This window comes from Callorhinus ursinus, unplaced genomic scaffold (assembly GCF_003265705.2).
Source record: "Callorhinus ursinus isolate GAN/ISIS: 27379988/994484 unplaced genomic scaffold, GSC_fseal_2.0 scaffold18, whole genome shotgun sequence".
In the NCBI taxonomy this organism is placed as follows: Eukaryota; Metazoa; Chordata; class Mammalia; order Carnivora; family Otariidae; genus Callorhinus; species Callorhinus ursinus.
The window spans coordinates 26,840,715-26,868,705 of NW_027397080.1; the positions used below are offsets into that span (position 1 = coordinate 26,840,715).

Here is a 27,991-nt window from a genome sequence, read left to right on the forward strand (position 1 = left end):
AGATATCCAACTCCAACCACACTGGTCTCCTCGTTGTTCCCTGAAGAGTTTCAACATCCTTCTGACTCGGGGGCCTTGACACCTGCTGTTCCTGCTGTCTAGAACGTTCTCCCCCTTGATTTTCACTTGGCTCATTCACTCCCTCACTTCCTTGAGGTCTTTTCTGACCATCCTATATAAATAGTATCCCCTCTCCCCATTCCTGTATCTCTTAAGCTTCTTACTCTGCCTTATTTCTTGCCACAACACACATCACCTGACATATCTTTACTTGGTTATTATTTTCTTTGTCTCCCCTAACTAGACCTGAAGCTCCACGAGGACCAGGACTTAGCTTTACTATTTACTCCCCAGTGCACCATCTGTGCCTAACATATATTAGCAGCTCATTAAATCTTAGTGGATCAATGAATGGGGAAATAAAGGACCTCTGTTCTGATTTCTTGGATGCAATATTCTATGTTATCTCTCTGAGGATATTAATTATACCTATTTTAAAATCCTGTTCCAGTTTCTCTATTAACTATTTTCTCCTATGTAACTTTTCAGTTTATTGAGTTTGTAATTCTACAATTTCTATCTCATTTTGTGGTTGGTTTTCAAATGTTTGGTGATTTTTTTTTTTTTTTTTTACTGTCAGTCATTTTTGTAATTGAAATCCCTAGCAGATAATTATCTGGTTTTATGTAGATGGCCCACTCTGAACAAATCCAGTTGTCCCTCCAACCTCTGCTCTCTCGGCTTCTGGGACTGAATCCTAACAAACACCTGGGCATAGACAAGGAGCTGTCAGCAACTCAGAAGCCCATAGAGGAGACGGGACACTAAATGATACCAATCACTCAGCTTTGGAAGAGTAAACCTCTCCACACTGGTGACTAAGGAAGAGGCTTATCAATCAATTAGAAACATTCTACTAAGGAAGAACATTCAGATGTGCTTATAGAAGAAAAAAATCCTTTTTTTCCCCTATATAAAAGATTGTTGTTTCTATTAAAAAAAAAATTATTGGCCCTTTCCCAAATGACTGACCTCCTTGGCGGAAATCCATTTTCCAGCCACCTGGGCCAACCGCTTACTTGTGAAATCAAAACTGTACTCGAATGTTCCAACAAAATCCAGAGAGGGGCTGGCATAAGAGAAACAAGACCGCACTACAGTTGGGTGAGTAGGCAGTCCCATAAGAGGCTGAGACTTCTCAACCCTAAATCTCTATCCTCACCAGACTTTAATGTTAACCAACTACTCAAAATCAGTTCCTCCTGGAAGTGTTGGCGGCTGTCCTTTCCCCTCCCTCAGCTACTCCGCTTTAGGCTTGTCACTCTCCTCCTCAAAGGCCCATGCTTCTCTCCTCCACAGCATTCTTCACTGCTCTGCAGAGCCAAGAAGAAAGGGCAGCCATCACAATGCCCCTAGGATAACGCATGCACAGACTTCCCAAAGCCTGGTGGGAGAGGATGGGTCTGGAGGTCCCAGAAAACAAGGTGGAAGGGGCAAGCGTGACAGAAGCCTGCTGCAGAAGAAGAGCTGACAGTCAGGGGGAGGTACAGAGTCCTAGGAGAGAAGAGTTAATCCACTTCACAATTCCTCTGAAGGCAGAAGATGGCAGCGGAAGGATGACAACCAGATCTGCCCCACTGAGCCACACACGGCATCCCGGGAGAGACCCGGCTCTTGGCAGGGGGAGGGTGGAAGAGGGGAGCTCGTGACTCTCTTCCAGGGCAACAGCTGCCCGTGAACTTCACTAGATCTCCATCTCTCTTGCTTATTTGCCCCCACAGTCCTACCAGAGTGCCAGGGTTCGGCTGAAACCAATAACGAAGCCGTAATGATGATCTGAAATGTCAAGTGCTCCTCTGTGCTAATGGTATGCATCCGGAATACTTCCCAGATGAGAGAAGACACGCTTCCCTTTGATTTAGAGTTGGAAGGATGACAGAGTGGAGGCAGTTATGATGATGAAAAGAAAAGGAAGCCAGGTGACAACTTCCTATCCCACAGAGAAACCAACAATAGGGAATCAACAAATTATGTGTGATGTTGGCATCATGGCGAAAGCAACAGTGGTACCCCCTCCAGCAACTGCGGGTAGGACACACCACCTGCCTGCCATCCACAGGCCCTTACAGCGCCCTTCACTTATCTTGGATGAAATAAGACCTCCATGTGCGACATTCAGCACTGGGGCTCTTTGGAGAGCAAGGAACCGTGCACGTTGGCCTTCCATCACAATTCTTTTCATCCCATGATGAAAACAAAAATGTGCTGCTCCTGGACCACACTGCACCTGGTCTAAAAATGTCCCACGCCTTCTTAGTCTGTGATTTTCTCATCAGCAGGGTTTATTCGCTTCCTGTGGCTTCCGTCACACAGTACCACAAACCAGGTGGCTTAAAACAGGTACAATTCCTAGTCTTACGTTTCTGGAGGTCAGAAGCCCCAAATCAAGGTGACACCAGGTTTGTTTCCTTCTGAAAACTCCAAGGGAGAATCTGTCCCAGGCCTCTGTCCGAGCTTCGGGGGCCACAGACATCTAGCTACATCATACAGCATTCTCCTGTGACGCCGCACTGCCTCCCCTCAGCGCACGTGTGGTTCTGTGTCTAAATTCCCCTTGGTACAAGGTCACCAGTCATAGGACCTTTTTTTTAAGATTTTATTTATTTGAGAAAGAGAGAGAGAGCACAAGCGGTGGGGGGAGGGGCAGAAAGAGAGGGAGAGAGACAAGCAGTCTCCCGGCTGAGCAGGGAGCCCAACCCGGGGCTCAGTCCCAGGACCCTGGGATCACGACCTGAGCTAAAGGCAGGCGCTTAACAGACTGAGCCACCCAGGCGCCCCTCTAATGACCTCATTTTAATTTGATTCCCTCTGTAATGACTGTAGGTCCAATAAGTCACATACTGAGGTTATGGATGTTAGGACTTCCCACATATCTTTTTTGGAAGACACAATTCAACCTATAACAAAGGAGTTGGTCCCTTTTGGCGAAGCTAGAGGAAATGCCATATGGGGCATCCACGACCAAATGGTATTCTCTATTACTGTGGGGTTCTGTGGAGGTATTTCTGCAAATGCTGATTCAAATTTCATTTAGAAATACATTAAGGGAGCAAGATGGCGGAGGAGTAGGAGACCTAGATTTCGTCTGGTCTCAGGAATTCAGCTGAATAGGGATCAAACCATTCTGAACACCTACGAACTCAACAGGAGATCGAAGAGAAGAAGAGTAACAACTCTCTGAACAGAGAAGCGACCACTTACTGGAAGGTAGGACGTGCGGAGAAGTGAATCCGAGGCGACATTCGGGAGGATAGACGGCGGGGGAGGGGCCTCCGTCGGCCGCTTCTGGCAAGTGCTAGAGCCGCGGAGCACAAAATCGGACCTTTTAGAAGTCGGCTCCGCTGAGGGACGTCGCTGCAGTGGCTAAGCGGGGGGTGGAACCCTCGTGGGACAGTGGGATCTCAGGACCCTTGGGGTCACAGAAAGACCGGGGAGCCTGAGTGCGTCAGAGCTCCCAGGTATCAGAGCGGGGAAGCCGGCTGCAGAGACGGAGCCGAGGCGCGGGCTCTCAGCTCGGGGTGGCCATAAACTGTGATCCGCGGCCCAGTCGGGCCACTGCTCCTCCAGCAGGGACCCAACAAGCGGCAGAGCCGGGGAGACTCCCCTTCCTTCCTGGGGAGGAGCGGCGCGGGAGCGCACCGCAGGGATCTGCTGGGTTTGGAGACTCCACACGGGGTCGGGTGCCAGAGATAGAAACGCTCGGTCACAGGCCGGGTGAGCACGGATGGGGCCAGAGACCGGGGACACGGGAGTGACTGCTTTTCTCTGGGGGCGCACTGAGGAGCGGGGCCCCGAGTTCTCAGCTCCTCCGGGCGGAGATTGGGAGGCCACCATTTTTGCCCTGGTCCTCCAAGGCTGTACGGAGAGCTTGCAGGGAACAAAAGCTCCTGAGATCAAACCCGAGCAGCTTGCTTAGACGGGACCGACAAGGGCGGGGCAATTCCGCCTCCGGCAAAGACATTTGGAAACCACAGCAACAGGCCCCTCCCCCAGAAGATCAGCGCGAACAGCCAGCAAGCCAAGACCAAGTTTACCGATCAAGGAGAACGGGAGAACTCCAGTGCTAGGGGAATACTGCACATTGAATTCATGGCTTTTTTTTACCATGATTCATTAGTTCATCAAAGTTAATTTTTGTTAACTGTTTTTTTTTTTCTTTTTCCCTTTTACAACCAATATCTTATCAATCTCTTTAAAAAAAAAACACATTTTTTATTTTTCATCTTTAGAGTCATATTTTATCCCTTCATAGTAGTTACCCTTATTTTTGGCATATATATATATAAGTTGTTCTCTCTTTAAAATTTTGAGATACAGTTTCTTCTAACAGATAAAAATATACCCTAAATCACTAGTGTATGGTTCTCTTCTAGTCTCCTGCCTGATCACATTCTCTCCCTTTTTTATTTTTTTTTAATCTTCTTTCTTTTTTCAAACAACTTCTTATGTTATCAAGTCCTTTTATAAAATCTTTTATAATTTTCATCTTTACAGTCATCTTCTATCCCTTCATTGTATCAACCCTTATTTTGTACATATATGTCTTTCTTCCTTTAAAATTTTAGGAGGCACTTTTTTCTAACAGACCAAAATACGCCCAAAATCCAGTGTGTGGCACTGATCTATGCACTAGCCTGATCATATTTGATCACATTCTGCTTTTTTTGTATTGTTCTGTTTTTGTTTTTATTTTTTTTCTTTTCTTTTTTTTTCTCTTTCTTTTTTCTTTCTTTCCCTTTCTTTTCCCCTGGTTTCAGGTCTTTTCTGATTTGTATACAGTATATTTGCTGGGGACGTTGTAAACCTGTTAGCATTTTGTTCTCTCATTCATCTATTCTCCTCTGGACAAAATGACAAGATGAAAGAAATCACCTCAGCAAAAAGAACAAGAGGTAGTACCGTCAGCCAGGGACCTACTCAATACGGACATTAGTACGATATCAGACCTAGAGTTCAGAATTATGACTTTAAAGATACTAGCTGGGCTTGAAAAAAGTGTGGAAGTTATTAGAGAAACCCTTTCTGGAGAAATAAAAGAACTAAAATCTAACCAAGGCGAAATCAAAAAGGCTATTGATGAGGTGCAATCAAAATTGGGGGCACTAACTGCTAGGATAAATGAGGCAGAAGAGAGAATCAGTGATATAGAAGACCAAATGATGGAAAATAAAGAGGCTGAGAAAAAGAGGGAGAAACAACTACAGGATCATGAGGGCAGAATTCGAGAGATAAGTGATTCAATAAGACGAAACAACATTAGAATAATTGGAATCCCAGAAGAAGAAGAGAGAGAGAGAGGGGCAGAAGGTATATTAGAGCAAATAATAGCAGAGAACTTCCCTAATGTGAGGAAGGAAACAGGCATCAAAATCCAGGAGGCAGAGAGAGCCCCTCTCAAAATCAATAAAAATAGGTCAACACCCCGACATCTAATAGTAAAACTTACGAGTCTCAGAGACAAAGAGAAAATCCTGAAAGCAGCTCGGGAGAAGAGATATGTAACCTACAATGGTAAAAATATTTGATTGCCAACAGACCTATCCACAGAGACCTGGCAGGCCAGAAAGGACTGGCAAGATATCTTCAGAGCACTAAACGAGAAAAATATGCAGCCAAGAATACTATATCCATCTAGGCTGTCATTGAAAATAGAAGGAGAGATAAAAAGCGTCCAGAACAAACAAAAACTAAAGGAATTTGCAAACAGGAAACCAGCCCTACAAGAAATATTGAAAGGGGTCCTCTAAGCAAAGAGAGAGCCTAAAAGCAGCAAAGATCAGAAAGGAACACAGACAACATACAGTAACAGTCACCTTACAGGCATTACAATGGCACTAAATTCATACCTTTCAATAGTTACCCTGAATGTAAATGGGCTCAATGCCCCAATCAAAAGACACAGGCTATCAGATTGGATTCAAAAACAAGACCCATCAATACGCTGTCTGCAAGAGACTCATTTTAGACCCAAAGACACCCCTAGATTGAAAGTGAGGGGGTGGAAAACCATTTACCATGCTAATGGACACCAAAAGAAAGCTGGGGTGGCAATCCTTATATCAGACAAACTAGATTTTAAAAAAAAGACTGTAATAAGAGATGAGGAAGGACACTTTATCCTACTTAAAGGGTCTATCCACCAAGAAGATCTAACAATTGTAAATATCTATGCCCCGAACATGGGAGCAGCCAATTATATAAGGCAATTAATAACAAAAGCAAAGAAACACATTGACAACAATACAATAATAGTGGGGGACTTTAACACCCCCCTGACTGAAATGGACAGATCATCTAAGCAAAAGATCAACAAGGAAATAAAGACTTTAAATGACACACTGGACCAAATGGACTTCACAGACATATTCAGAACATTCCATCCCAAAGCAACGGAATACACATTCTTCTCTAGTGCCCATGGAACATTCTCCAGAATTGATCACATCCTAGGTCACAAATCAGGTCTCAACCAGTACCAAAAGATTGGGATCATTCCCTGCATATTTTCAGACCACAATGCTTTGAAACTAGAACTCAATCACAAGAGGAAAGTCGGAAAGAACTCAAATACATGGAGACTAAAGAGCATCCTACTAAAGAATGAATGGGTCAACCAGGAAATTAAAGAAGAATTAAAAAAATTCATGAAAACCAATGAAAATGAAAACATTTGGACAACTGTCCAAAATCTTTGGGATACAGCAAAGGCAGTCCTGAGAGGAAAGTATATAGCAATACAAGCCTTTCTCAAGAAACAAGAAAGGTCTCAAACACACAACCTAACCCTACACCTAAAGGAGCTGGAGAAAGAACAGCAAATAAAGCCTAAACCCAGCAGGAGAAGAGAAATCATAAAGATCAGAGCAGAAATCAATGAACTAGAAACCAAAAGAACAGTAGAACAGATCCACGAAACTAGGAGCTGGTTCTTTGAAAGAATGAACAAGATTGATAAACCCCTGGCCAGACTTATCAAAAAGAAAAGAGAAATGACCCAAATCAACAAAATCATGAATGAAAGAGGAGAGATCACAACCAACACCAAAGAAATACAAACAATTATAAGAACATATTATGAGCAACTCTATGCCAGCAAATTAGATAACCTGGAAGAAATGGGTGCATTCCTAGAGATGTATCAACTACCAAAACTGAACCAGGAAGAAATAGAAAACCTGAACAGACCTATAACCACTAAGGAAATTGAAGCAGTCATCAAAAATCTCCCAAGAAACAAAAGCCCAGGGCCAGATGGCTTCCCAGGGGAATTCTATCAGACATTTAAAGAAAAATTAATACCTATTCTCCTGAAACTGTTCCAAAAAATAGAAATGGAAGGAAAACTTCCAAATTCATTTTATGAGGCCACCATTACCTTGATCCCAAAACCAGACAAAGATCCCATCAAAAAGGAGAATTACAGACCAATATCCTTGATGAACATGGATGCAAAAATTCTCACCAAAATCCTAGCCAATAGGATCCAACAGTACATTAAAAGGATTATTCACCACGACCAAGTGGGATTTATCCCTGGGCTGCAAGGCTGGTTCAACATCCGCAAATCAATCAACGTGATACAATACATTAACAAGAGAAAGAGCAAGAATCATATGATCCTCTCAATAGATGCAGAAAAAGCATTTGACAAAGTACAGCATCCTTTCTTGATCAAAACTCTTCAGAGTATAGGGATAGAGGGTACATACCTCAATATCATAAAAGCCATCTATGAAAAACCCACAGCGAATATCATTCTCAATGGGGAAAAGCTGAGAGCTTTTCCCCTAAGGTCAGGAACGCGGCAGGGATGTCCACTCTCACCACTGCTATTCAACATAGTATTAGAAGTCCTAGCCACAGCAATCAGACACCAAAAAGAAATCAAAGGCATCCAAATCGGCAAAGAGGAAGTCAAACTCTCACTCTTTGCAGATGATATGATACTGTATGTGGAAATCCCAAAAGACTCCACCCCAAAACTGCTAGAACTCATCCAGGAATTCAGTAAAGTAGCAGGCTATAAAATCAATGCACAGAAATCAGTGGCATTCCTATACACCAACAACAAGACAGAAGAGAGACAAATCAAGGAGTCGATTCCATTCACAATTGCACCCAAAACCATAAGATACCTAGGAATAAATTTAACCAAAGAGGCAAAGGATCTGTACTCAGAAAACTATAAAATACTCATGAAAGTAACTGAAGAAGACACAAAGAAATGGAAAAAGGTTCCATGCTCATGGATTGGAAGAACCAACATTGTGAAGATGTCAGTGCTGCCTAGAGCAATCTACACATTCAATGCAATCCCCATCAAAATACCATCCACCTTTTTCAAAGAAATGGAACAAATAATCCTAAAATTTGTATGGAACCAGAAGAGACCCCGAATAGCCAGAGGAATCTTGAAAAAGAAAAGCAAAGCTGGCGGCATCACAATTCCGGACTTCCAGCTCTATTACAAAGCTGTCATCATTAAGACAGTATGGTACTGGCACAAAAACAGACACATAGATCAATGGAACAGAATTGAGAGCCCAGAAATGGACCCTCAACTCTACGGTCAACTCATCTTTGACAAAGCAGGAAAGAATGTCCAGTGGAAAAAAGACAGTCTCTTCAACAAATGGTGTTGGGAAAATTGGACAGCCACATGCAGAAGAATGAAACTGGACCATTTCCTTACACCACACACAAAAATAGACTCCAAATGGTTGAAAGACCTAAACGTGAGACAGGAGTCCATCCAAATCCTAAGGGAGAACACAGGTAGCAACCTCTTCGACCTCAACCGCAGCAACTTCTCCCTAGAAACATCGCCAAAGGCACAGGAAGCCAGGGAAAAATGAACTATTGGGATTTCATCAAGATAAAAAGCTTTTGCAGAGCAAAAGAAACAGTCCACAAAACCAAAAGACAACGGACAGATGGGAGAAAATATTTGCAAATGACATATCAGATAAAGGGCTAGTATCCAAAATCTATAAAGAACTTATCAAACTCAACACCCAAAGAACAAATAATCCAATCAAGAAATGGGCAGAAGACATGAACAGACATTTCTGCAAAGAAGACATCCAAATGGCCAACAGACACATGAAAAAGTGCTCAACATCGCTCGGCATCAGGGAAATCCAAATCAAAACCTCAATGAGATACCACCTCACACCCGTCAGAATGGCTAAAATTAACAAGTCAGGGAACGACAGATGTTGGCGGGGATGTGGAGAAAGGGGAACCCTCCTACACTGTTGGTGGGAATGCAAGCTGGTGCAGCCACTCTGGAAAACAGTATGGAGGTTCCTCAAACAGTTGAAATTAGAGCTACCGTTCGATCCAGCAATTGCACTACTGGGTATTTACCCCAAAGATACAAATGTAGGGACCGGAAGGGGTACGTGCACCCCAATGTTTATAGCAGCAATGTCCACAATAGCCAAACTGTGGAAAGAGCCAAGATGTCCATCGACAGATGAACGGATAAAGAAGAAGTGGTATATATACACAATGGAATATTATGCAGCCATCAAAAGGAATGAGATCTTGCCATTTGCAACGACATGGATGGAACTGGAGGGTGTTATGCTGAGTGAAATAAGTCAATCAGAAAAAGACATGTATCATATGACCTCGCTGATATGAGGAATTCTTAATCTCAGGAAACAAACTGAGGGGTGCTGGAGTGGTCGGGGGTGGGAGGGATGGGGTGGCTGGGTGACAGACATTGGGGAAGATATGTGCTACGGTGAGCGCTGTGAATTGTGTAAGACTGTTGAATCACAGATCTGTACTTCTGAAACAAATAACGCAACATATTTTAAGAAAAAAAAAAAGAAAAAGAAGAAGATAGCAGGAGAGGAAGAATGAAGGGGAGTAAGTTAGAGCGGGAGACGAACCAGGAGAGATGATGGACTCTGAAAAACAAACTGAGGGTTCTAGAGGGGAGGAGGGTGGGGGGATGGGTTATCCTGGTGATGGGTATTAAAGAGGGCACGTTCTGCGTGGAGCACTGGGTGTTATGAACAAACAATGAATCATGGAACACTACACCAAAACAAATGATGTAATATATGGTGATTAACATAACAATAAAAAATTTAAAAAAAAAAGAAATACATTAAAAAACCCATGAAAACATGCACTGAGATGTGAGGCACATTACTTATGAACACCAGTGAACAGTTTGTGCTTCCAGAATAACAAGTTGGATTTTTTGGTGTTTTTTTTTCTTTTTTGTTGTTTTGTCCCATCTCAGGAAAAGAACGCCTTGTGCCACCTCTGTGCATATATTCAAACTTCTTAGTAGGTTAATTATTTACAACAATTGTTGCTTTATACAGGTCTTCTTTGAATTCTAGCCCTGTGCGTGACTGCGTAAATGTATAAGCAGCAATATGAAATTGCATAAATGTTAAAGTACAGGCAAGAAGCTTCCTGGAGCTTAATTGCAAGGGGCCAGGTGCCCCAGCTCAGAGAAAGCTCCCACTTGGCTCTGTGGTTAATCATGGTAGGGAACACATGGCATATTGACAGGAAGGCACTGGGGAGAAAGGATCGCATTTCTATAAAGTTTAGGTGTCCTGTTAGTCAAGGTTCTTCAGGGTGTAAATGACAGAAATTTCAATCTAGTTGAAGCGAGAAGGGGACTTTTCATCTACTCCACAGTGTGTCTTCTGTTCCTTGCTGTACGATGTCCCTGTGTAATTTCCTGTGTGCTTATGTTGGGGGTAGCCCACATTGGCTCACTCACACACATCCCAACATCCTCTAACCTGCTTCCCTGAACTACAGAAAATGGAAATCTAGAACTACATTTCCCAGATTCCCCTGTGGCTAAGGTTGCCTGCTAGCCTAGGTTCTTCCTCAGTGAGGTAGCCACGGTGTGGGAAGAGACTGGCTCCTTCAGCCAGCTGGCGGCAGAAGCACTTGGTTCTTCAGAATAGCCCTGGGGAAGGTTCTGCATCCAGTCCTCATGTTACAGGTGCTGTCCTGGGTGAAGCAGGTGCTGGATGGTTTTCACTAGCAGTCTTGACTGGTTTCTCCTGGCTACTGTTATTCCTGGCCAGGTAGCCTCCAAACCTAGTGTTCAAGACCTCCTGGAGATTCTGCGAACTATCAAAAATGTCTCCAAAAATTCTTTTAAAGGCCTTTCTCCTTAAAGTGGATTCTGTTATGTGCTACTGAGAACTCAAGGATACAGCCCGACTCCAACAGATGGTACATACACTGATGAGTCCCAGACCCACCTCTTCAGCCACAGCTTTCTCTGAAAATGAAGACAGAGTTTTGACTGTCTCCCACACAACCTCTGGACTGACCTACTCTTCCACCACATTCTCTTGGCCAAAACAAATCACAAGCCAGCTCAGATTCAAGGGATGGGAAAACAAACCCTAGCTCTCACTGAGAAAGGCTACCGAGGCATATTGCAAAGAGAGAAAGTAAAGAACTGCAGGTATTTTTTGCAATTAAAGTAGCACAGCTACTCACTAGATATGTGACCTTAAGTAAGTTTTCCTCTTTGGGCCTCATTTCCTCATCCATAAAATAGGGGAAATAACACATACCTCACAAATGAGATTTGGAGGTAAGGTACAGTCCTTAGCAGAGAGTTTGGCGCACACTGAGAACTCAATGATCCTTTGCTACCTTTATTTTTCATATCTCCCTGCAGTGTTTACCACTGTACCTTTCATGTGGTTAGTATAAGCACAGGAAGAATTTTGTTGAACAAATTAACCATGCACCTGGCTTGAATGACCAGCTCGAACAATGGGATTTTAATGGCTCATCATGTTTCTAGAGCAATAGCACAAGTGCACACTTCTCACAATTGGTCACAGGCCCATTTGAAATCATCCTATTCAAAGTCTGACATAGAGCCCTCTTAAAATACATCCTCCAGCTGTTCAAACACAGTCTGTCCTCTGTGCTTGGATAACGGCAGAAGAACACAATTCATGTCCCTCTAAACAAACTGACTGGCTCAGTCTTTCCAAAAGACAATGTGCAGGAAGCTTGCTAGTTAGGACACTTCAGACTCTCATTTCCAAAAGATCAAATGTCATCAAGAGTTATGCTAAGAAATCTTTTGCTACTTGGCTTTGTTTATGTGGTAGATTGATTACACTAATGCACCATGCTTGATATATCCATTTGGTGGTGTCATCCCAAACTGACTCTGGGTTAGGTAATTTGACTGGTTTTGGCCAATGGAATAATAGCAAATTTGATACAAATGTAGACTGGAAAAGTGATTGCTTTTGTCCATTTGTTCTTTTCTATGGACCCCTGTCACCTATATGAGAATATTCCAGAGTTAGCCTGCTGAGCGGATACCGGAGAGATGTGGAGGACAGCTGAATCATGCCAGCCAAGGGCATCTCAGACCCGCCAGGCCCCAGCGACCACAGATATGGGAGTGAGACCAGTCAAGATCAGCCATGCCTGCCTGTATTAGCAAAATTACCCAGTCAATGCACGGACTTAAAGAAGTCAATAAAGAGTTATTTTAAACCACTTAATTCTGAGATGATTTTTTTTATGTGGCAGTAGTTAACTGATACAAATCCATGCCATGATTTTCATTATCAATCTTATCACGAGCCTGTTTCTTTGTCTCATACTTTCCGAGGAAAGAGAAAGAGATTGTAGGTGCGTATCAGTAATCCAAGATAAGAATGTCCATTCTGAAATTAAGTATCTGGGCTACTAAGCTGGCCAAAACGACTGCGTTTCTTTCAGGTCCACAGGAGTAAGTGAGAACTTGGAAGAGCCAAGTCGCCATCTCACTATTAAACTGCTTTAAGGGGCACCTGGGTGGCTTAGTCAGTTAAGCATCTGCCTTCAGCTCAGGTCACTATCCCAGGGATGGAGCCCTGTGTTGGCCTCCTTGCTCGACAGGGAGCCTGCTTCTCCCTCTCCCTGCTGCTCCCCGCTGCTTGTGCTCTCTCTCTGTCAAATAAATAAATAAAATCTTAAAAATAATAAAGTGTCATTTGCAAATATTTTCTCCCATTCTGTGGGTTGCCTCTTTGTTTTGTTGACTGTTTCCTTTGCTGTGCAGAAGCTTTGTATCTTGATGAAGTCCCAAAAGTTCATTTTTGCTTTTGTTTCACTAGCCTTTGGAGATGGCTATCTTGAAAGAAGTTGCTGTGGTCGATGTCGAAGAGGTTACTGCCTATGTTCTCCCCTAGGATTTTGATGGATTCCTGCCTTACATTGACATCTTTCATCCATTTAGAGTTTACCTTTGTGTATGCTGTTAGAGAATGGTCGAGTTTCATTCTTCTGTATATAGCTGCCCAATTTTCCCAGCACCATTTATTGAAGAGACTTTTTCCATTGCATATTTTTTCCTGCTTTGTCGAAGATTATTTGACCACAGAGTTGAGGGTCCATATCTGGGCTCTCTATTCTGTTCCATTGATCTATGTGTCTGTTTTTGTGCCAGTACCATGCTGTCTTGGGGATCACAGCTTTGTAATATAGCTTGAAATCGGGCAACGTGATGCCCCCAGCTTTGTTTTTCTTTTTCAACATTTCCTTGGCGATTCAGGGTCTTTTCTGATTCCATACAAATTTTAGGATTGCTTGTTCTAGCACTTTGAAAAATGTCATTGGAATTTTGATCGGGATGGCGTTGAAGGTATAGATTGCTCTGGGCAGCATAGACATTTTAACAATGTTTATTCTTCCGAACCGGGAGCATGGAATGTTTTTCCATCTTTTTGTGTCTTCTTCAATTTCTTTCATGAGTGTTCTGTAGTTCCTAGAGTATAGAGCATTTACCTCTTTAGTTAGGTTTATTCCGAGGTATCTAAAGGTTTTTGGTGCTATTGTAAATGGAATCGATTCTCTAATTTCTCTTTCTACAATTGCATTGCTAGTGTATAAGAAAGCAACTGATTTCTGTGCATTGATTTTGTATCCTGCCACATTACTGAATTGCTGTATGAGTTCTAGTAATCGGGGGGTGGAGTCCTTTGGATTTTCCACATAAAGTATCATGTCATCTGCGAAGAGAGAGAGTGTGACTTCTTCTTTGCCAATTTGAATACTTTTTATTTCTTTTTGTTGTCTGATTGCTGTTACTAGGACTTCTAGTACTATGTTGAATAATAGTGGCAAGAGTGGGCACCCTAAAAATTAAAAGTAGAGCTACCCTATGACCCAGCAATTGCACTCCTGGGTATTTACCCCAAAGACACAGATGTAGTGAAAAGAAGGGCCATATGCACCCCAATGTTCATAGCAGCAATGTCCACAATAGCCAAACTGTGGAAAGAGCCAAGAGGCCCTTCAACAGACGGATGGATAAAGAAGATGAGGGCCATATATACGATGGAATATTACTCAGCCATCAGAAAGGATGAACACCCAACTTTTACATCCACATGGATGGGACTGGAGGAGATTATGCTAAGTGAAATAAGTCAAGCAGAGAAAGCCAATTATCATGTGGTTTCACTTATTTGTGGAACATAAGGAATAGCCTGGAGGACATTAGGAGAAGGAAGGGAAAAATGAAGGGGGAGAAATCGAGGGGGAGACAAACCATGAGAGACGATGGACTCCAGGAATCAAACTGAGGGTTTCAGAGGGGAGGGGTTGTGGGGATGGGTTAGCCCGGTGATGGGTATCAAGGAGGGCACGTACTGCGTGGAGCACTGGGTGTTATAGGCAAACAGTGAATCATGGATCACTACATTAGAAACTAATGATGTACTGTACGGTGACTAGTAAAATAAAATTTAAAACAAACAAACAAACAAACAAACTGCTTTTAAGTGTAATTTACTAAGGGACAAGGGAGTGAAAGAACATGGAATATTAGCTTGAGCTGGCACCAAGGAGAAATGTGGGCTCTACTCCCAGATCTAACACAGAATGGGGACGATGGCACTCAGCAACACCACGCCTCAGTTCACCTGGCTGCTCTACAGGGAATGTTTGAGTTTTAGGTGACTAGGAGGCCCCAACATCTCTGCAGAGGAATTACTATTCAAAGCATAAGTGATTTTAGGATTGTAAGTATATGGCATCCGTTCTGCACTCTATTATCTGACTAATGGGTGGGAGCCACAGCATTCAAAAGTACCAAGTTGCTGATACTAAAAGAAAAGTCTGATGTGGAATTCCATTATGGCAGAAAAAAAAATATTGGCAATGAAATTACCTTTCTAATTATGTCTCATTCAGACTAACGTTGTTTTACATTTCCTGAGTGCACGCCACCTGGGAAGGAATGCTTTGCCCATAGATAATCCATACAGTTACTAATCTCTAGGTGCATAATTGAGAACTGACTGCCGGCCAGGTTCTCTATGGCAGCTATTCGGTTAAGCATGAGCAGCCTCCACCTCTTCATTTCTGTGTCTACATCTTCCCAGATTTCCCTTCGCCCACCTGGCTCCTGTGTCCCATGTAGTTCAAACAGCTCTGATGCTAGCCTTCCTTTGTATGTCTCTATGTCCACGGCATCTAGCAAAAAAAGACAGAGATCCTGGTTCCTCTGTGGACACCCACAGGCAAAAAAGAAAAGATTCTCCGTTCCTGAGGGGCCAGTTAGAATTTTCATATTCTCTAAATTAAATGTAAATTTCTGGAATAAATAATTTGCTTAGATCTTTCACTACATCCCAGGGGATCTATTTCCAGTTACCTCATGGAGTAGTATTAAATACATACAACTAAATTGAAGTACAAATAATATGCAATAATGCATGAGTAGAGGTCACGTTCTCTCCCTCCCTCCCCCTCCTTCCCTGAAGATCTCAGCTGAAATGTTGTGTTCAAAGGGAAAACATTTGAACCCTTATGTAAACTGGGTCCTAATGAATCTTTAGGACAACTATCGAAACTCGTAATTATTTGTTGATTTACATACTCAGAGCTACCCACGACTAAGGTACAAAATCCTTGAGGGCAAAGATCACTGCTTTTGTTCTCACCATGGTTCCCCACAGTCTAGCACAGTGCTTGGCACATTATAGATGCTCAATAAATGATGAGAAAATGATAACTAAGATATACCTTGAGGACCAATTATGATTTACTGTAGGGCTTCAAACAAAGCGATTCTGAGACTGGAGGAGTTTCACGATCAATGAAAAAGGTAGCACTGGTTCTAAAAGCAGGGTTTCTCAATCTCAACACTATTGGAATTGGGGCTGGATAATTCTTTGTCTTGAGGGGGGGCGGCGGCCATCTTGTGCATGGTAGGAAGTTGGGCAACATGCCCGGCCTTTAGCCACCGGATTCCAGTAGCACCGCCAACCCCGCGCACAAAGCCACACCATCTGTGACCGTCAGAAATACCTCCAGATACGGCCAAATGCCTCTGGGTGGGGCAAAAATGGCTCTCCTCCCCTCTCGGTTGAGAACCACTCACCTGAAGGGTAATGGTGGGGTTGCATATTATTTTCGGAGCCACATATTTACCAATATAACTATAGAACACCATGAGGAGGCTAGAATATTGAGGGGGGACCAGGATTATCTTTTATATTCCATTTAAAGATTTTTGAAAACCCTGTTCTTAGAACCCTATGTCTTCTAAGAGTCTGAAAGGGTAGAGTTTAGCTTTAGGAAAGCATTGCATATTTATTAACGTTGTTAAAAATATTTTGAGTTAGGAATGCCATTGTATGTCTGAAGCCAGGTGTTAATCTGCTTCTTTCCCCAAATTACACCCCCCTTTCCCTCTATTTAATAACCCCTTGAGGAAACAAATCCTCTGAGGGTCACCAGCTACAGGTAGGAAATCATTTACATTTGCTTTGTGATGGGCTGGATGGAGTGATATAAAAAAAAAGTCTATTTTATTAAAGCTTAATACCCAGTTTTCAAAATAGAGATAACAGTACTCAGCCTCCTGTCGTTCTCATGGCTGAGAGGAAAAAAGGAGAAGACCCTGGCAGAAGTGCTTTGTAAACAGTGAAGTGATCTGCAAATATTAGCCACTTCCTTCTCTGGGCTTCCAGGGCCCCCACGCACACCTTCCTCAGTTATTTATCACAGGGCACTTCAGTGTCTGATCATCTGCCCCACTATATCCTGAGTCCCTCTGGGGCAGGGCCAATGTTCTGTCCCTCTCTGTCCCTAGAGCTCAGTGTGCTGCCAACCCCCGCACTGGGACACAGTACCAAGTGTATGCGTGTGGAGTGCACAGTGGATTTATTATTGCCCCCATCTGCCCAGCATCGTCTCTCCCTCCTTGTGATGAAAATGGTCTAGGTGGGACCATCCCTCAACATGCACACCCTCCCATGGTCAATGTGGAAAAGGTCCCACCCTCCCACGGTCAATGTGGAAAAGGTCCCATTGACCTAAGACATGCTGGTCAGACTCTTCTAAGAATTTGAATCTTGACCAAAGAGACACAAAGAGAGAAAATAGTTGGAGCCAATTTATCCCAACCACAGTGTCCTTTTTTTTTTTTTAAGATTTTATTTATTTATTTGTCAGACAGAGAGAGAGGACAAGCAGGGAGAATGGCAGGCAGAGGGAGAAGGAGGCTCCCTGATGAGCAAGGAGCCCGATGCGGGAGTCGATCCCAGGACCCTGGGGTCATGACCTGAGCCGAAGGCAGACGCTTGACCGACTGAGCCACCCAGGCACCCAACCACAGTATCCTAAAGCAACTTCTCTTTAATTCCTGAGACCTAACTCTCCCTTGCTGTCCTCTTGCCTGTCTTTCCTGAGATGTGGTTCTCCAGCTTTTCCTAAGGTCAACCCTGTTTGCATCTATCCAATGTTACCCTTGTTATATATTTTTTTTAAACTAACATCTTCTTTCATGAAGATAGAAGCTTTTTCTTTTTAAAAAAATTTTTTTATTTAAATTCAATTTAGGTAACATATAGCGTATTATTATTTTCAGGGGTAGAACTTAGTGATTCGTCAGTTGCATATAACACCCAGTGCTCATTACATCAAGTACCCTCCTTGCTGCCCATCACCCAGTTACCCCATCTCCTCCAGCAACCCTGTTTGTTTCCTACAGTTAAGAGTCTCCTCATGGTTTGCCTCCCTCTCTGTTTTCATCTGATTTTATTTTTCCTTCCCTTTGTTATGTTAACCAGAGCTGGTCTTTGTTGCTGAGGACCAAAAAACCCTACTGGAGTCCTCACCCCTAACCTTCTTTCCATGATTTTGCTACTATTTCAGATTCCCGCACTATACCATGGACCATCAACAATCAGAGCAGCATAAATTCTAGCATATTATCATTTAAAATGTAGATCACTGAAACAAATACATAGTATCTAAAAATGGGGCATAAAATTTCTGTGGTGTGAAAATAAATTCCCAAGTTTCCCTCTAGCGCCATATGTACATATCCATGGAAGCTCTACCAGTTTGACAGAGACTATTCCGCTCAAACATGACCCATCCTGATGCTCCTTTCCTTCACAGCACAGCAATGGACAGGAATCCAGTTTTTCCTGAGTCTCAGTTCCAACTCCACCCAGATCTTTGCATGTAAATACTGAAAGCATGAATTTCAGTGTTTCAGAACCTTCCCTAAAATTCTGCCTTATGGGTTTTACAAAGAGGCAGAGGTCTCAGAAGAGGCGACCTTTCACTATTAACCTAAGAAATACCTAGACTCAAGCTTATCAGAGGAACAGCACTGCAATTTTATGTGTCGCCCTCCATTTGAGCAGGGAAGGGGGACTATAGGGGCTCTGTAACCGATGGGATTGCATCTAAGCCTGGCAATGTCTACAGGTTCAATTTCATTTACTAAAACAGACAAACAAACAAACTTAAAAAGATCAAAATCACCACGGCAGAATAGGAAGTGGGCTCGCACAAGTTATACAAGAAGCCGCAAGCTTCGGACCTCCTGGTTTCACAGTTTGCATCTGAGAACAGAAAGTAAGCACTGTCTTTCCGAATGCACAGGACGGACGGGTAAAGGAGCCCCTGGATTACTGGAGGGGATAAACTGCAACTCCTTTGAATAATCCCCTTACCACTGTAGCTTCCTAGTTAGGTGAACTAACCTCTTCAGCGTCCATTTCAGTATTTCCTTCTCCTAGGACCCATAAGAGGTGGAAATCTGACAGCATGAATAGACTTACACATATCTCCGGGGTGATTTTCTTCGGTTAAAAACTCTGCCTCTTGGCCCCCGTTCTGATGTCAGAGTTTCCTCTCTGCTTGACATAATGTAGGGACATTTTGGTTCTTGCTCCCGCATGGGGTCACATTTCAAAAGCCACTACGAAAAACCTGTGCTCGGGGCAATACTGTGACCTTGAGAGCCAAGTACCCTTCTGGTGCCTCAGTTTGTGCAATTTCAGGGCAAGATGTCCCCTAGGGCCGTGGACAGGGTGGTGCTCCTGGCATGACCTTGAAGCCAGCTGCAGCTGGAAAGCCCCAGATACCTGTACTTGTCGAGACCACCAGGTCCATGCCCTGAGCATAGTGTTGGCTTCAGAAAGCACATGGAGGGACGGAAAGTGCTAGAAAAGGGAGAGATCCTCTTCCAGCGTATGGCTGTCATGAATGTGTATCAAACACCTGATTCCCAAGGTCTCCTTCCCAAAACAAGCAGACAAGCTATCCCTCCCTCCCTGTATGTCAGGAGCCTGAGCCATTTTCCCCGGTGGGGTCTCTGCTCCAGACCACACTTCCCCATTCGAGGCCAGTCTAGAGAGTGACTGTGTCTGGGCAGCTCAAACAGTCAATCGACTCATGTTACATTGGCCCGATGGCACCGGAAATTAATCAGAAAGCATCATCAACCAGCGGAGAGGAGTTTTCTAGATCATTCTAGAAAAGAAAAATCACACGACCCGGAGGGCCATCACACGGAATCTCGGATCCTGGCAGGAACCCCTTCCGCCTCCCAAACCCCAGGCTTGCCTCCTGCCGGTCACCCCGCGTCCTGTCGCTGCTCTCCCTCATGCTTGGCAAGGGGAATATGCGGTTTTTGCAAATAGGCTTTCCAGTTCCCCGAACACAAATAAGAGAAAGAAAGGCAGAAGAGGAAGGGAAAGGAGAGGGCAAGGAAGGGAAAGGAGGCAGGGGAGGAAGGGGTGGGAGTGTAGTGAAGGAGGAGGGGTGCTGGGGGGGGGAGGGGCTAAAGGAAGAGGGAAGCGCCGAGAAAGGGTGGGCCAGAGGATCAAGCAGATTTCATCTATTTTCCGCGGAACATTTGACTTCTGCCAGGCCACAGGCACACACTGGCTTAGACAGGATGGTTGTGCGCTTTATTTTTGTTGTCAATGTCTTGCTTCCTTCCTTCCTAGAGATGGACCTTTGGGAAGAGTGCACTTGGGCCTTGGCCTCACTTAAAACCAGCTCCACCTTCAAATCCAGGCTGCGGTCCGGGGAGAAGGGCCTCCTGCCTCCTCACCCTGCACTCCGCACTCCGCCTGGCCCAGGCAGCAGGACATGGGCCCTTCCTCACTGCTGTGGCCACAGAGGGAGAGCCCACGGGGCATTGAAAGTTCTCTGCCTTCTAGCGCCCAGCCCTCCAGGAGAGGACCTTGCTGCCAACAAAGCGATCTTATTGTTTTCCCAAGCATTTGTTCACCCCTTAATAAATAATGATATTAGGTCTTTGGGGGGGAAAGAGGAGAGAACTGCCAATAGGAGATTTAATTTGCTGTAATCGACCTCTCTTAGCATGCAGAGTCACACAGGGCGAGTAAAAGAATTAATCTCTGCCAGAAAGAACGGCCTCTTCGGCGTTAGGAATCTAATCACTCACGAGGCTGAGTCGGCACTTTGGGTCTAGCCAGAGCACTCAGGAACAAAAGCCACAAGATCAGGTTTCCAGTGTGGTCTGAATGGTACACGTCATTGAATTTGGGGGCCTGCGGACTACAAGGGGAATGGAGTGCAAACAGAGAAGCCCCGCCTCTTTGAGACACCCCCGAAATGCTCATACAGACATGTAGGGAATTAATAAACAACTGCGGGCCTCTGAGCTGCCCATGTGAGCCGTTCCGTTCTCCGGAATGCACCGTCACACCTGTCAATCATGTCCGGCACCCCTATTATACTTGGGAGATGTGTTTGCTCTGTGTATACTGTTTTATAATCCTCAGAGGTAGAATTTCATAGCCCAGCAATGCTTTTGCCTTTGACATTCTCCTAAGCAGGATTTATTGCTTCCAAGACAGATGTGACTTGAATCGATTATGCCTTTTAAGCAGCCACTCTCGAAAGTGGCCTCCAGGTTCTCTGGAATACTTTGCGCCTGACTTCATTCAACTCGCAGACTGATGTCAGAACATTTCATCACAATCTAACGCTATTAAGAGTCCTCTGGGTGTGAAAGTGAGCAGGCTATTACACCAACCAAGTTAAGGGATGTGGTTACTGCTGTGGAGAAGCTTTCGTCCTCCAATACACAAATCTATCACGCATCTATTAATATCACAAAATGCAGCTGAGGGGTAGGAGGCACATGGAAGTTATATTCACATCCTGTTGACCTCCCATTTATTGATGAACTCAGAATATGAAATAAGTACATTCATTCGTCTTTGCAATGGAGGTAAGAAGCAATGTCAAACCATGAATGGAAAATCACTGAATTTCCAAAAATGCTCGATAAAGAGTCTCCTTAGAAATCGCATGTCTCGGGCGCCTGGGTGGCTCAGTTGGTTAAGCGACTGCCTTCGGCTCAGGTCATGATCCTGGAGTCCCGGGATCGAGTCCCGCATCGGGCTCCCTGCTCAGCAGGGAGTCTGCTTCTCCCTCTGACCCTCTTCCCTCTCATTCTCTCTATCTCTCATTCTCCCTCTCGCAAATAAATAAATAAAATCTTAAAAAAAAAAAAAAAAAGAAATCGCATGTCTCTAGTAACGGGCGCTCAGTAAATGTCCCTAATACTCCCACTAACTACTCTTGTGGCCGACACATGGAGCTAACCCGAGAAGGAGATAAACTATTTCTGGCTATGGTGGGAGACGAGAAGGGGGCCAAAGGTCCTGTCATCCGGTACCTAAAGTCCCGCTCCAGCGCAGCAGCCCGACTGCCCTACAGCCCGGGAACCAACAAACCCAGCCGTGCACTCCAAGGCCGCGCGCGCAGCCCGCCCGGCCCCGCCCCCGCTCCCCCGCCCCCCTGCCCCCAAGGCCGCGCGCGAGGGGCGGGGCCGCTTCAAAAAAAAAAAAAAGAAAAGAAAAGAAATCGCATGTCTCTAGCGATCTTCTTCAAACCTGAAAAACACATATCACCCCTGACCGTACCCAAAATCTTGGGGGTCCTTAGCATTTTAAAAGTTTCGCAACACTAATCTTACTGAGATGCTCTGAGCCTGGGGGCATTAGGTAACATGATTCTAATTGCCTTCAGCTACAGACCTAGAGATAACCACAAACAATGCTCCAAAAAGTTAGTGGTCTGGGGAGAAAAGAAATGAGGGTGGAATTTTTAGACCAAACTAATCACAATTTACCGCATCCTATATTAGTCTGAAAGACAAGAGGGAAGAGTCTTTGTACAAAAGTGGGCAAAAGAAATGGCGAGTCCAGACACCACACACTTCTACCTGACCTTCTGTTTTCTGCCCCCTCGGGAGGATGACTTAACCACCCTCCTTCTGGAGGTGTGGCTTTGGGGAATATCCATCATACCCTGCTCCATTTTATCTGGTTATGTAAGTGAGAAAAGTCTAGCAGGCATTGACTGGGGATCAGGACAGAATGAGCTAATAATCCGGTTCTATACAGTAACCACATTATATGGGATATTCTAGTCTCATTAGATAAAAAAGGGGAAAATTGTGATCAACACCACAAATGATAAAAATTGTCAAATGAATCCAACATTCAGGGAGGGGAACGTTTTCTTAAGCAATACTGAACATTTCTGAAATCCCATTCTAGATGCTAGTGAAGGAGAGAAAAAGATGGCTTTTTACTTCCTTAGATTTTACAAAGTAGAGTCTACACAGTATCTCAGGAGAATCATTAGGCTAGTCCCCTTGCCTGGGGTGTGAGCTATAGGATTGGGTCGAGGCACTGAGGAAAGCTAATCCTTTCAAGAATAATTTGCCCTCTTTTATTTGGTAAATTGTTCTAAATTTCCCTTTTTTTTCCCCCGAGTGTTAAAATTGGCTGTTAGAGCTTCAGAATCTTTTCTTTTTCCACCAGACAGGCTCAGGAAGAAAGGAGAAGTGGAATGGGCTGCTCGGAATAAAGGGGAGAAGGGAGAACACTGAATAAAAATGAAAGGCTTTGCATAATTTGGGTCATCTGAACACAGGGGCTCAAAAACCCCGTGGGGCAGCTTCAAGCACTGACAGGTGAGAAATGCACCAAAGCCTTGCCAGTGCAAGTCTTACTGGTACCAGATACAGGCTTCAGGACTGATGTAGAAAAATAAAACACAAATCACCACCATGGTAGAAACAAAAGCAAAGAAACCCCCGTTCAAAATCTGATAGAGCGGAACACGGGAAACCAGCCACCATTCTGACCTCATTGCTATAGATCAGAAAACAAACTCAGGAGGAAAGCTCCGGGGCAAACCAATACAAAATCACCAAAACCGAAGACCATTTTTGGAAACATTTCTAGATACTGACGAGGTAGAAATGACAATAAAGTCTAGTTCAGCTTGGCTTCACTAATATCAAAAACTATCAGTTCTCCGAAAACACCTGGTATTTGCCTACCAACATATCTGGAGAGACCGACCAACAAAGCCAGATGGAGTACGTGGATTACCTGTAAATATTTCAATAAAATAGTGCACAAGGAAAAATCTTGAAGAACAATCTCAACAAAAGCAAACAATGAGCTAAATGCCTTCTGTAACTAATTCATTGCGAGCATTAAAAAAAAAAAAAAAAACCCACAACAGTGCTGATTCGCTTACTGGTGGTGCATCAAATGTACCAAAATATTCATTAGCTGCTCAGTGATGCTGTTTGGGATACATATTGCTCCACTCCAGAGCCTTCGCCAGCTTTGATGCCTGCCAAGTTTGTATGTAAATGGATTTTTCACTTTTCCAAGGCTAATGAGAGATCTGTTAAATTCTCAGAAACAACACATATATTATTTTTAATCCCTATTACTTTGACTTAAAACCAAGCTATTTTAATACTAGATCCCAAATAATTCCTAATCAGAAATCCAAGACCCAGTATATCAGAATGTCGGCTATACGGCTGTTTATCACAAAGGTGGTTTCCAGGAAGTATGGTAGTCGAACATTTTTGCACAACTTCTACCAAAACCAACACAAAAAAAGATACCATGGACTTTATGTAGAATTTCCTTGTCAGTCTCTGTACCTGAGCATCCATTAAGAGGTGCCTCATCAGGATCATGGAACTCTTCAGAGTCTCTTTCTCAGTGGGTAGAAAGGGGTCTTTGTCTTCTTCCAGTGCCTTCGACTTGGTGACAATAAAATGGGATATCTGGTCATTTAGGGTGTGCAGTGACTGCACAGCTGCAGAAAAGAGAAAGAAGGAGAGAGTGATCAGAACAGGTGACTTTCAAAGAGAAGGTGGCCAGTGCTTTCAAAGGGAGAGGTAGGGGGGTGCCGATAAGGTACAACACGGGCAGGTATCGAGAAACCAGTGCATCCACGAAGCTCTTCAACGCACGTGTTTAGCAGCTAACAAGTATTTATTGAGCACTCTCCAAATACCAAACCTATATGGAGTGTTTGGGGATATAGTGGTGAACAAAGGCAGACACAAGGCATACCCTCATGGAGCGTCCAAGTCCTGTTGAGAAAACTGAAAAGAAACAACTTAGGGAATGCTTCCATGAAGATGACTTTATGGTAAGTGTGTATAAATTAAAGAGATTAGCAGGGCATGAGGGGACAGCCCTTGAGTAGACTTACATTTATGGTAATATACTTGGCTACTTTACCTCTAAGCAGATGGCCTCCATCATTAAAGTATATGAAGGGACAAAGGCCATGTTTTCCAGCCAGTGCCACATGTGTGCTGGGAGGATTATTATTTCTCTATAATTCATGTAGCATTTGCCATCTGACCTGTTATAAATTTTAAGATTTCACTTATTTATTATGCTTGTTGCCTCTTCCTCTACTTTCTCTACAGTGCACTCAGTAAGAGCAGAGATTTTTTTTTTTCAATCTTTGTTTATGGTTATATCCCCAACAATGAGGGCAGGGACTAGCAAATAGGACGGGCTCAGTAAATATTATTGAATTGATTTCCTTATTTTTCCTTGAATTCAAATTTCTTTCCTTATAGAATTTCTGTAAATTTCAGGTAAATCTATCCTCTTGAACCAAGAATAAGTAAAGCCTAGGCATTCTCAGGAAAACCACCGTACCAACCACAATTCTGAAGATGAAAGTTATCATCAAAAAAACTAGTATACAATAGAGTAACTCTGAGCCCTTCTGCTTCTGACTAGGAGAGAATAAGAGGGTTCAGATTATCCTCTCGCCATAAATAACTAGAAAACTGTTTGATATCTTCCAAACAAGTATTTTTAGACTTTGAACAACAGACAGCACAATACTGTGATCCTTTAGAAAAGGGGAGGAAAAAAAGTTGAGTCCAATCATCACCAGGCGTTCTGCAAAAAAGGGATAGCCAGACCTCAGCAAAGGAACAGGAACCCAAGGACAGCCCAGTGATCTCACTGAATTGGGAAGACAGAGACTGGGAAGGCTACCTTTGCTACAGTCGGCAAGACAAAGAAGTAAAGAGGAGGGGGCTGCACAGAGATCTCCAGAAATTTGCAAAGGGGTCCCTTTGAGTTGTTGGCTGAATATCAATCCTGTGTGTGAGTAGGTTGAAACCCTACATGACCTGGCAAGAAAAAAATTCCAGGAGAGAAGAGTTATAGTCTGGGCAGCCATAAGCCAAACAATCCCAAGAGATCTCACAGGGCCCCAAATCGTTTGCAAGCTCACCAGCCGAAGTGGATGGGCTTTGCTGGAATTCAGGGCATATTCAGTAAAGACCCCAGAAGGATTAGGCTTTAGAAATGAGGCTAAATGATCCATAGAATAAAGGTTACTCTAGGCCTAACCAAAAGTTTAAAAAATAAGCCCTGAAAGAATCAAACTGATCGGCAAGTAACAGAAACACCTGCCAGGAAAAAAAAAAGGAGCATCTTTTGTGTGTAGAAGTATGACAAAATCTAGCACCCAAAAATGCAAAATTCATAATGCTCAGTATTCAGTAAAAAATTACCAGACATGTAAGGGCACCTGGGTGGCTCAGTTGGTTAAGCGACTGCCTTCAGCTCAGGTCATGATCCTGGAGTCCCAGGATGGAGTCCCGCATCGGGCTCCCTGCTCAGCAGGGAGTCTGCTTCTCCCTCTGACCCTCTCCCCTCTCATGTGCTCTCTCTCTATTTTCGCTCTCTCAAATGAATAAATAAATAAATAAAATATTTTAAAAAATTACCAGATATGTAAAGAACCAAAAAGTGTGACTCATAGCCTGGAGAAAAATCAGTATATAGAAACAGACCCAGGGGTGCCTGGGTGGCTCAGTGAGTTGGGCATCTGCCTTCGGCTCAGGTCATGATCCCAGGACCCTGGGATCGAGCCCCACATCAGGTTCCCTGCTCTGCAGGGAGCCTGCTTCTCCATCTCCCTCAACCTGCCTGTCTGCCTACTTGTGCTCTCTCTCTCTCTGTCAAATAAATAAATAAATCTTAAAAAAAAGAGAGAGAAACAGACCCAGAAATAACAAGTGACAGCATTAGCAAACATGGCTATTAAAACAGCTATTATGGATATGTTTTGCATGTTCAAAGTTGTGAAATAAAACATGATTATAATGAGGAGAAAAACAATATTTAAATCAGAACCAAATGGAGTTTCTAAGAATGAAAAATACACTATCTGAAATGAAGTTTTTACTAAATGAGATTAATAGCAGATTAAACAATGCAGAAGAAAAGACCAGTGAACTTTAAATTATAGTAATAAAACTCTCCAGAATGAACGAACAGAGCCTCTTTGACAATATAAAGCTATCTGCCATACACGCACTTGGAGTCTGGGGGTGGCGTGGGGGCAGGGACAGAAATAATATTTGAAGAAATAACGGAATGTTTTCCAAATATGACAAAATTATAAACATACAAATACAAGAATCTCAATAGACCCCAAACAGGACAAACACAAAGAAAATAGCACCAAGACATACTATAATCAAATTGCATGGGCAAGCACGCACCCGCACACGCGCACACCCACACGCACGCAGTGAGAAAGAGAAAATCTTACAAGCAGCCAAAAAAAGGCATATTGCATTCAGAGGGACAAAGGTAAGAATGATGTCAAACTTGTCATGAGAATCTATGCAAACCAGAAGATAATTTGTGCACCTTTAAAATACCCAAAGAGGGCGCCTGGGTGGCTCAGTTGGTTAAGCGACTGCCTTCAGCTCAGGTCATGATCCTGGAGTCCCAGGATGGAGTCCCGCATCGGGCTCCCTGCTAAGCAGGGAGTCTGCTTCCCCCTCTGACCCTCCCACCTCTCATGCTCTCTCTATCTCATTCTCTCTCTCAAATAAATAAATAAATACTTTTTAAAAAATTAAAAATAAAAAAATAAAATACCAAAAGAAAAAGACACTTGTCAACCTAGAATGCTATAACCAACAATATCTTTAGTAATGAAGGTAAAATAATGACTTGTTTTAGATAAACAAAAGTTGAAAGAACTCACCACCTCTACAGTAGACTTTCATTAAAAGAAATGTTAAAGGAATTTCTTTAGGCAGAAGCAAAATGGCATTAGAGGGAAACTTTTATTTACAAAAATGTAAAAAAGAATGCTTGAAAGGAGCAACATGTAACATAAAGACATTTTCTTTCTCATCTTTTAATTCTTTTAAGTGATAATAGATGGTTGAAAGCAAAACAATAATGTATTGTGGGGTTGAGAACATATATAAAAATGAAACATATGACAGCACGAAGAATACAAAGAATGAGCA

The 27,991-nt window shown here is 43.4% G+C and overlaps 1 protein-coding gene across 2 annotated transcripts in view; it reads right to left on the reverse strand.

Annotated features, from left to right (window-relative positions):
* KAZN (kazrin, periplakin interacting protein) overlaps positions 1-27,991 on the reverse strand; it is a 1,113,689-nt gene that overhangs the window by 812,220 nt on the left and 273,478 nt on the right. For both annotated transcript variants that reach the window (XM_073903322.1, XM_073903321.1), the window contains one exon: positions 24,338-24,495. In XM_073903322.1, the coding sequence (XP_073759423.1) occupies positions 24,338-24,495 (158 nt within the window). The remainder of the gene's footprint in view (positions 1-24,337; positions 24,496-27,991) is intronic.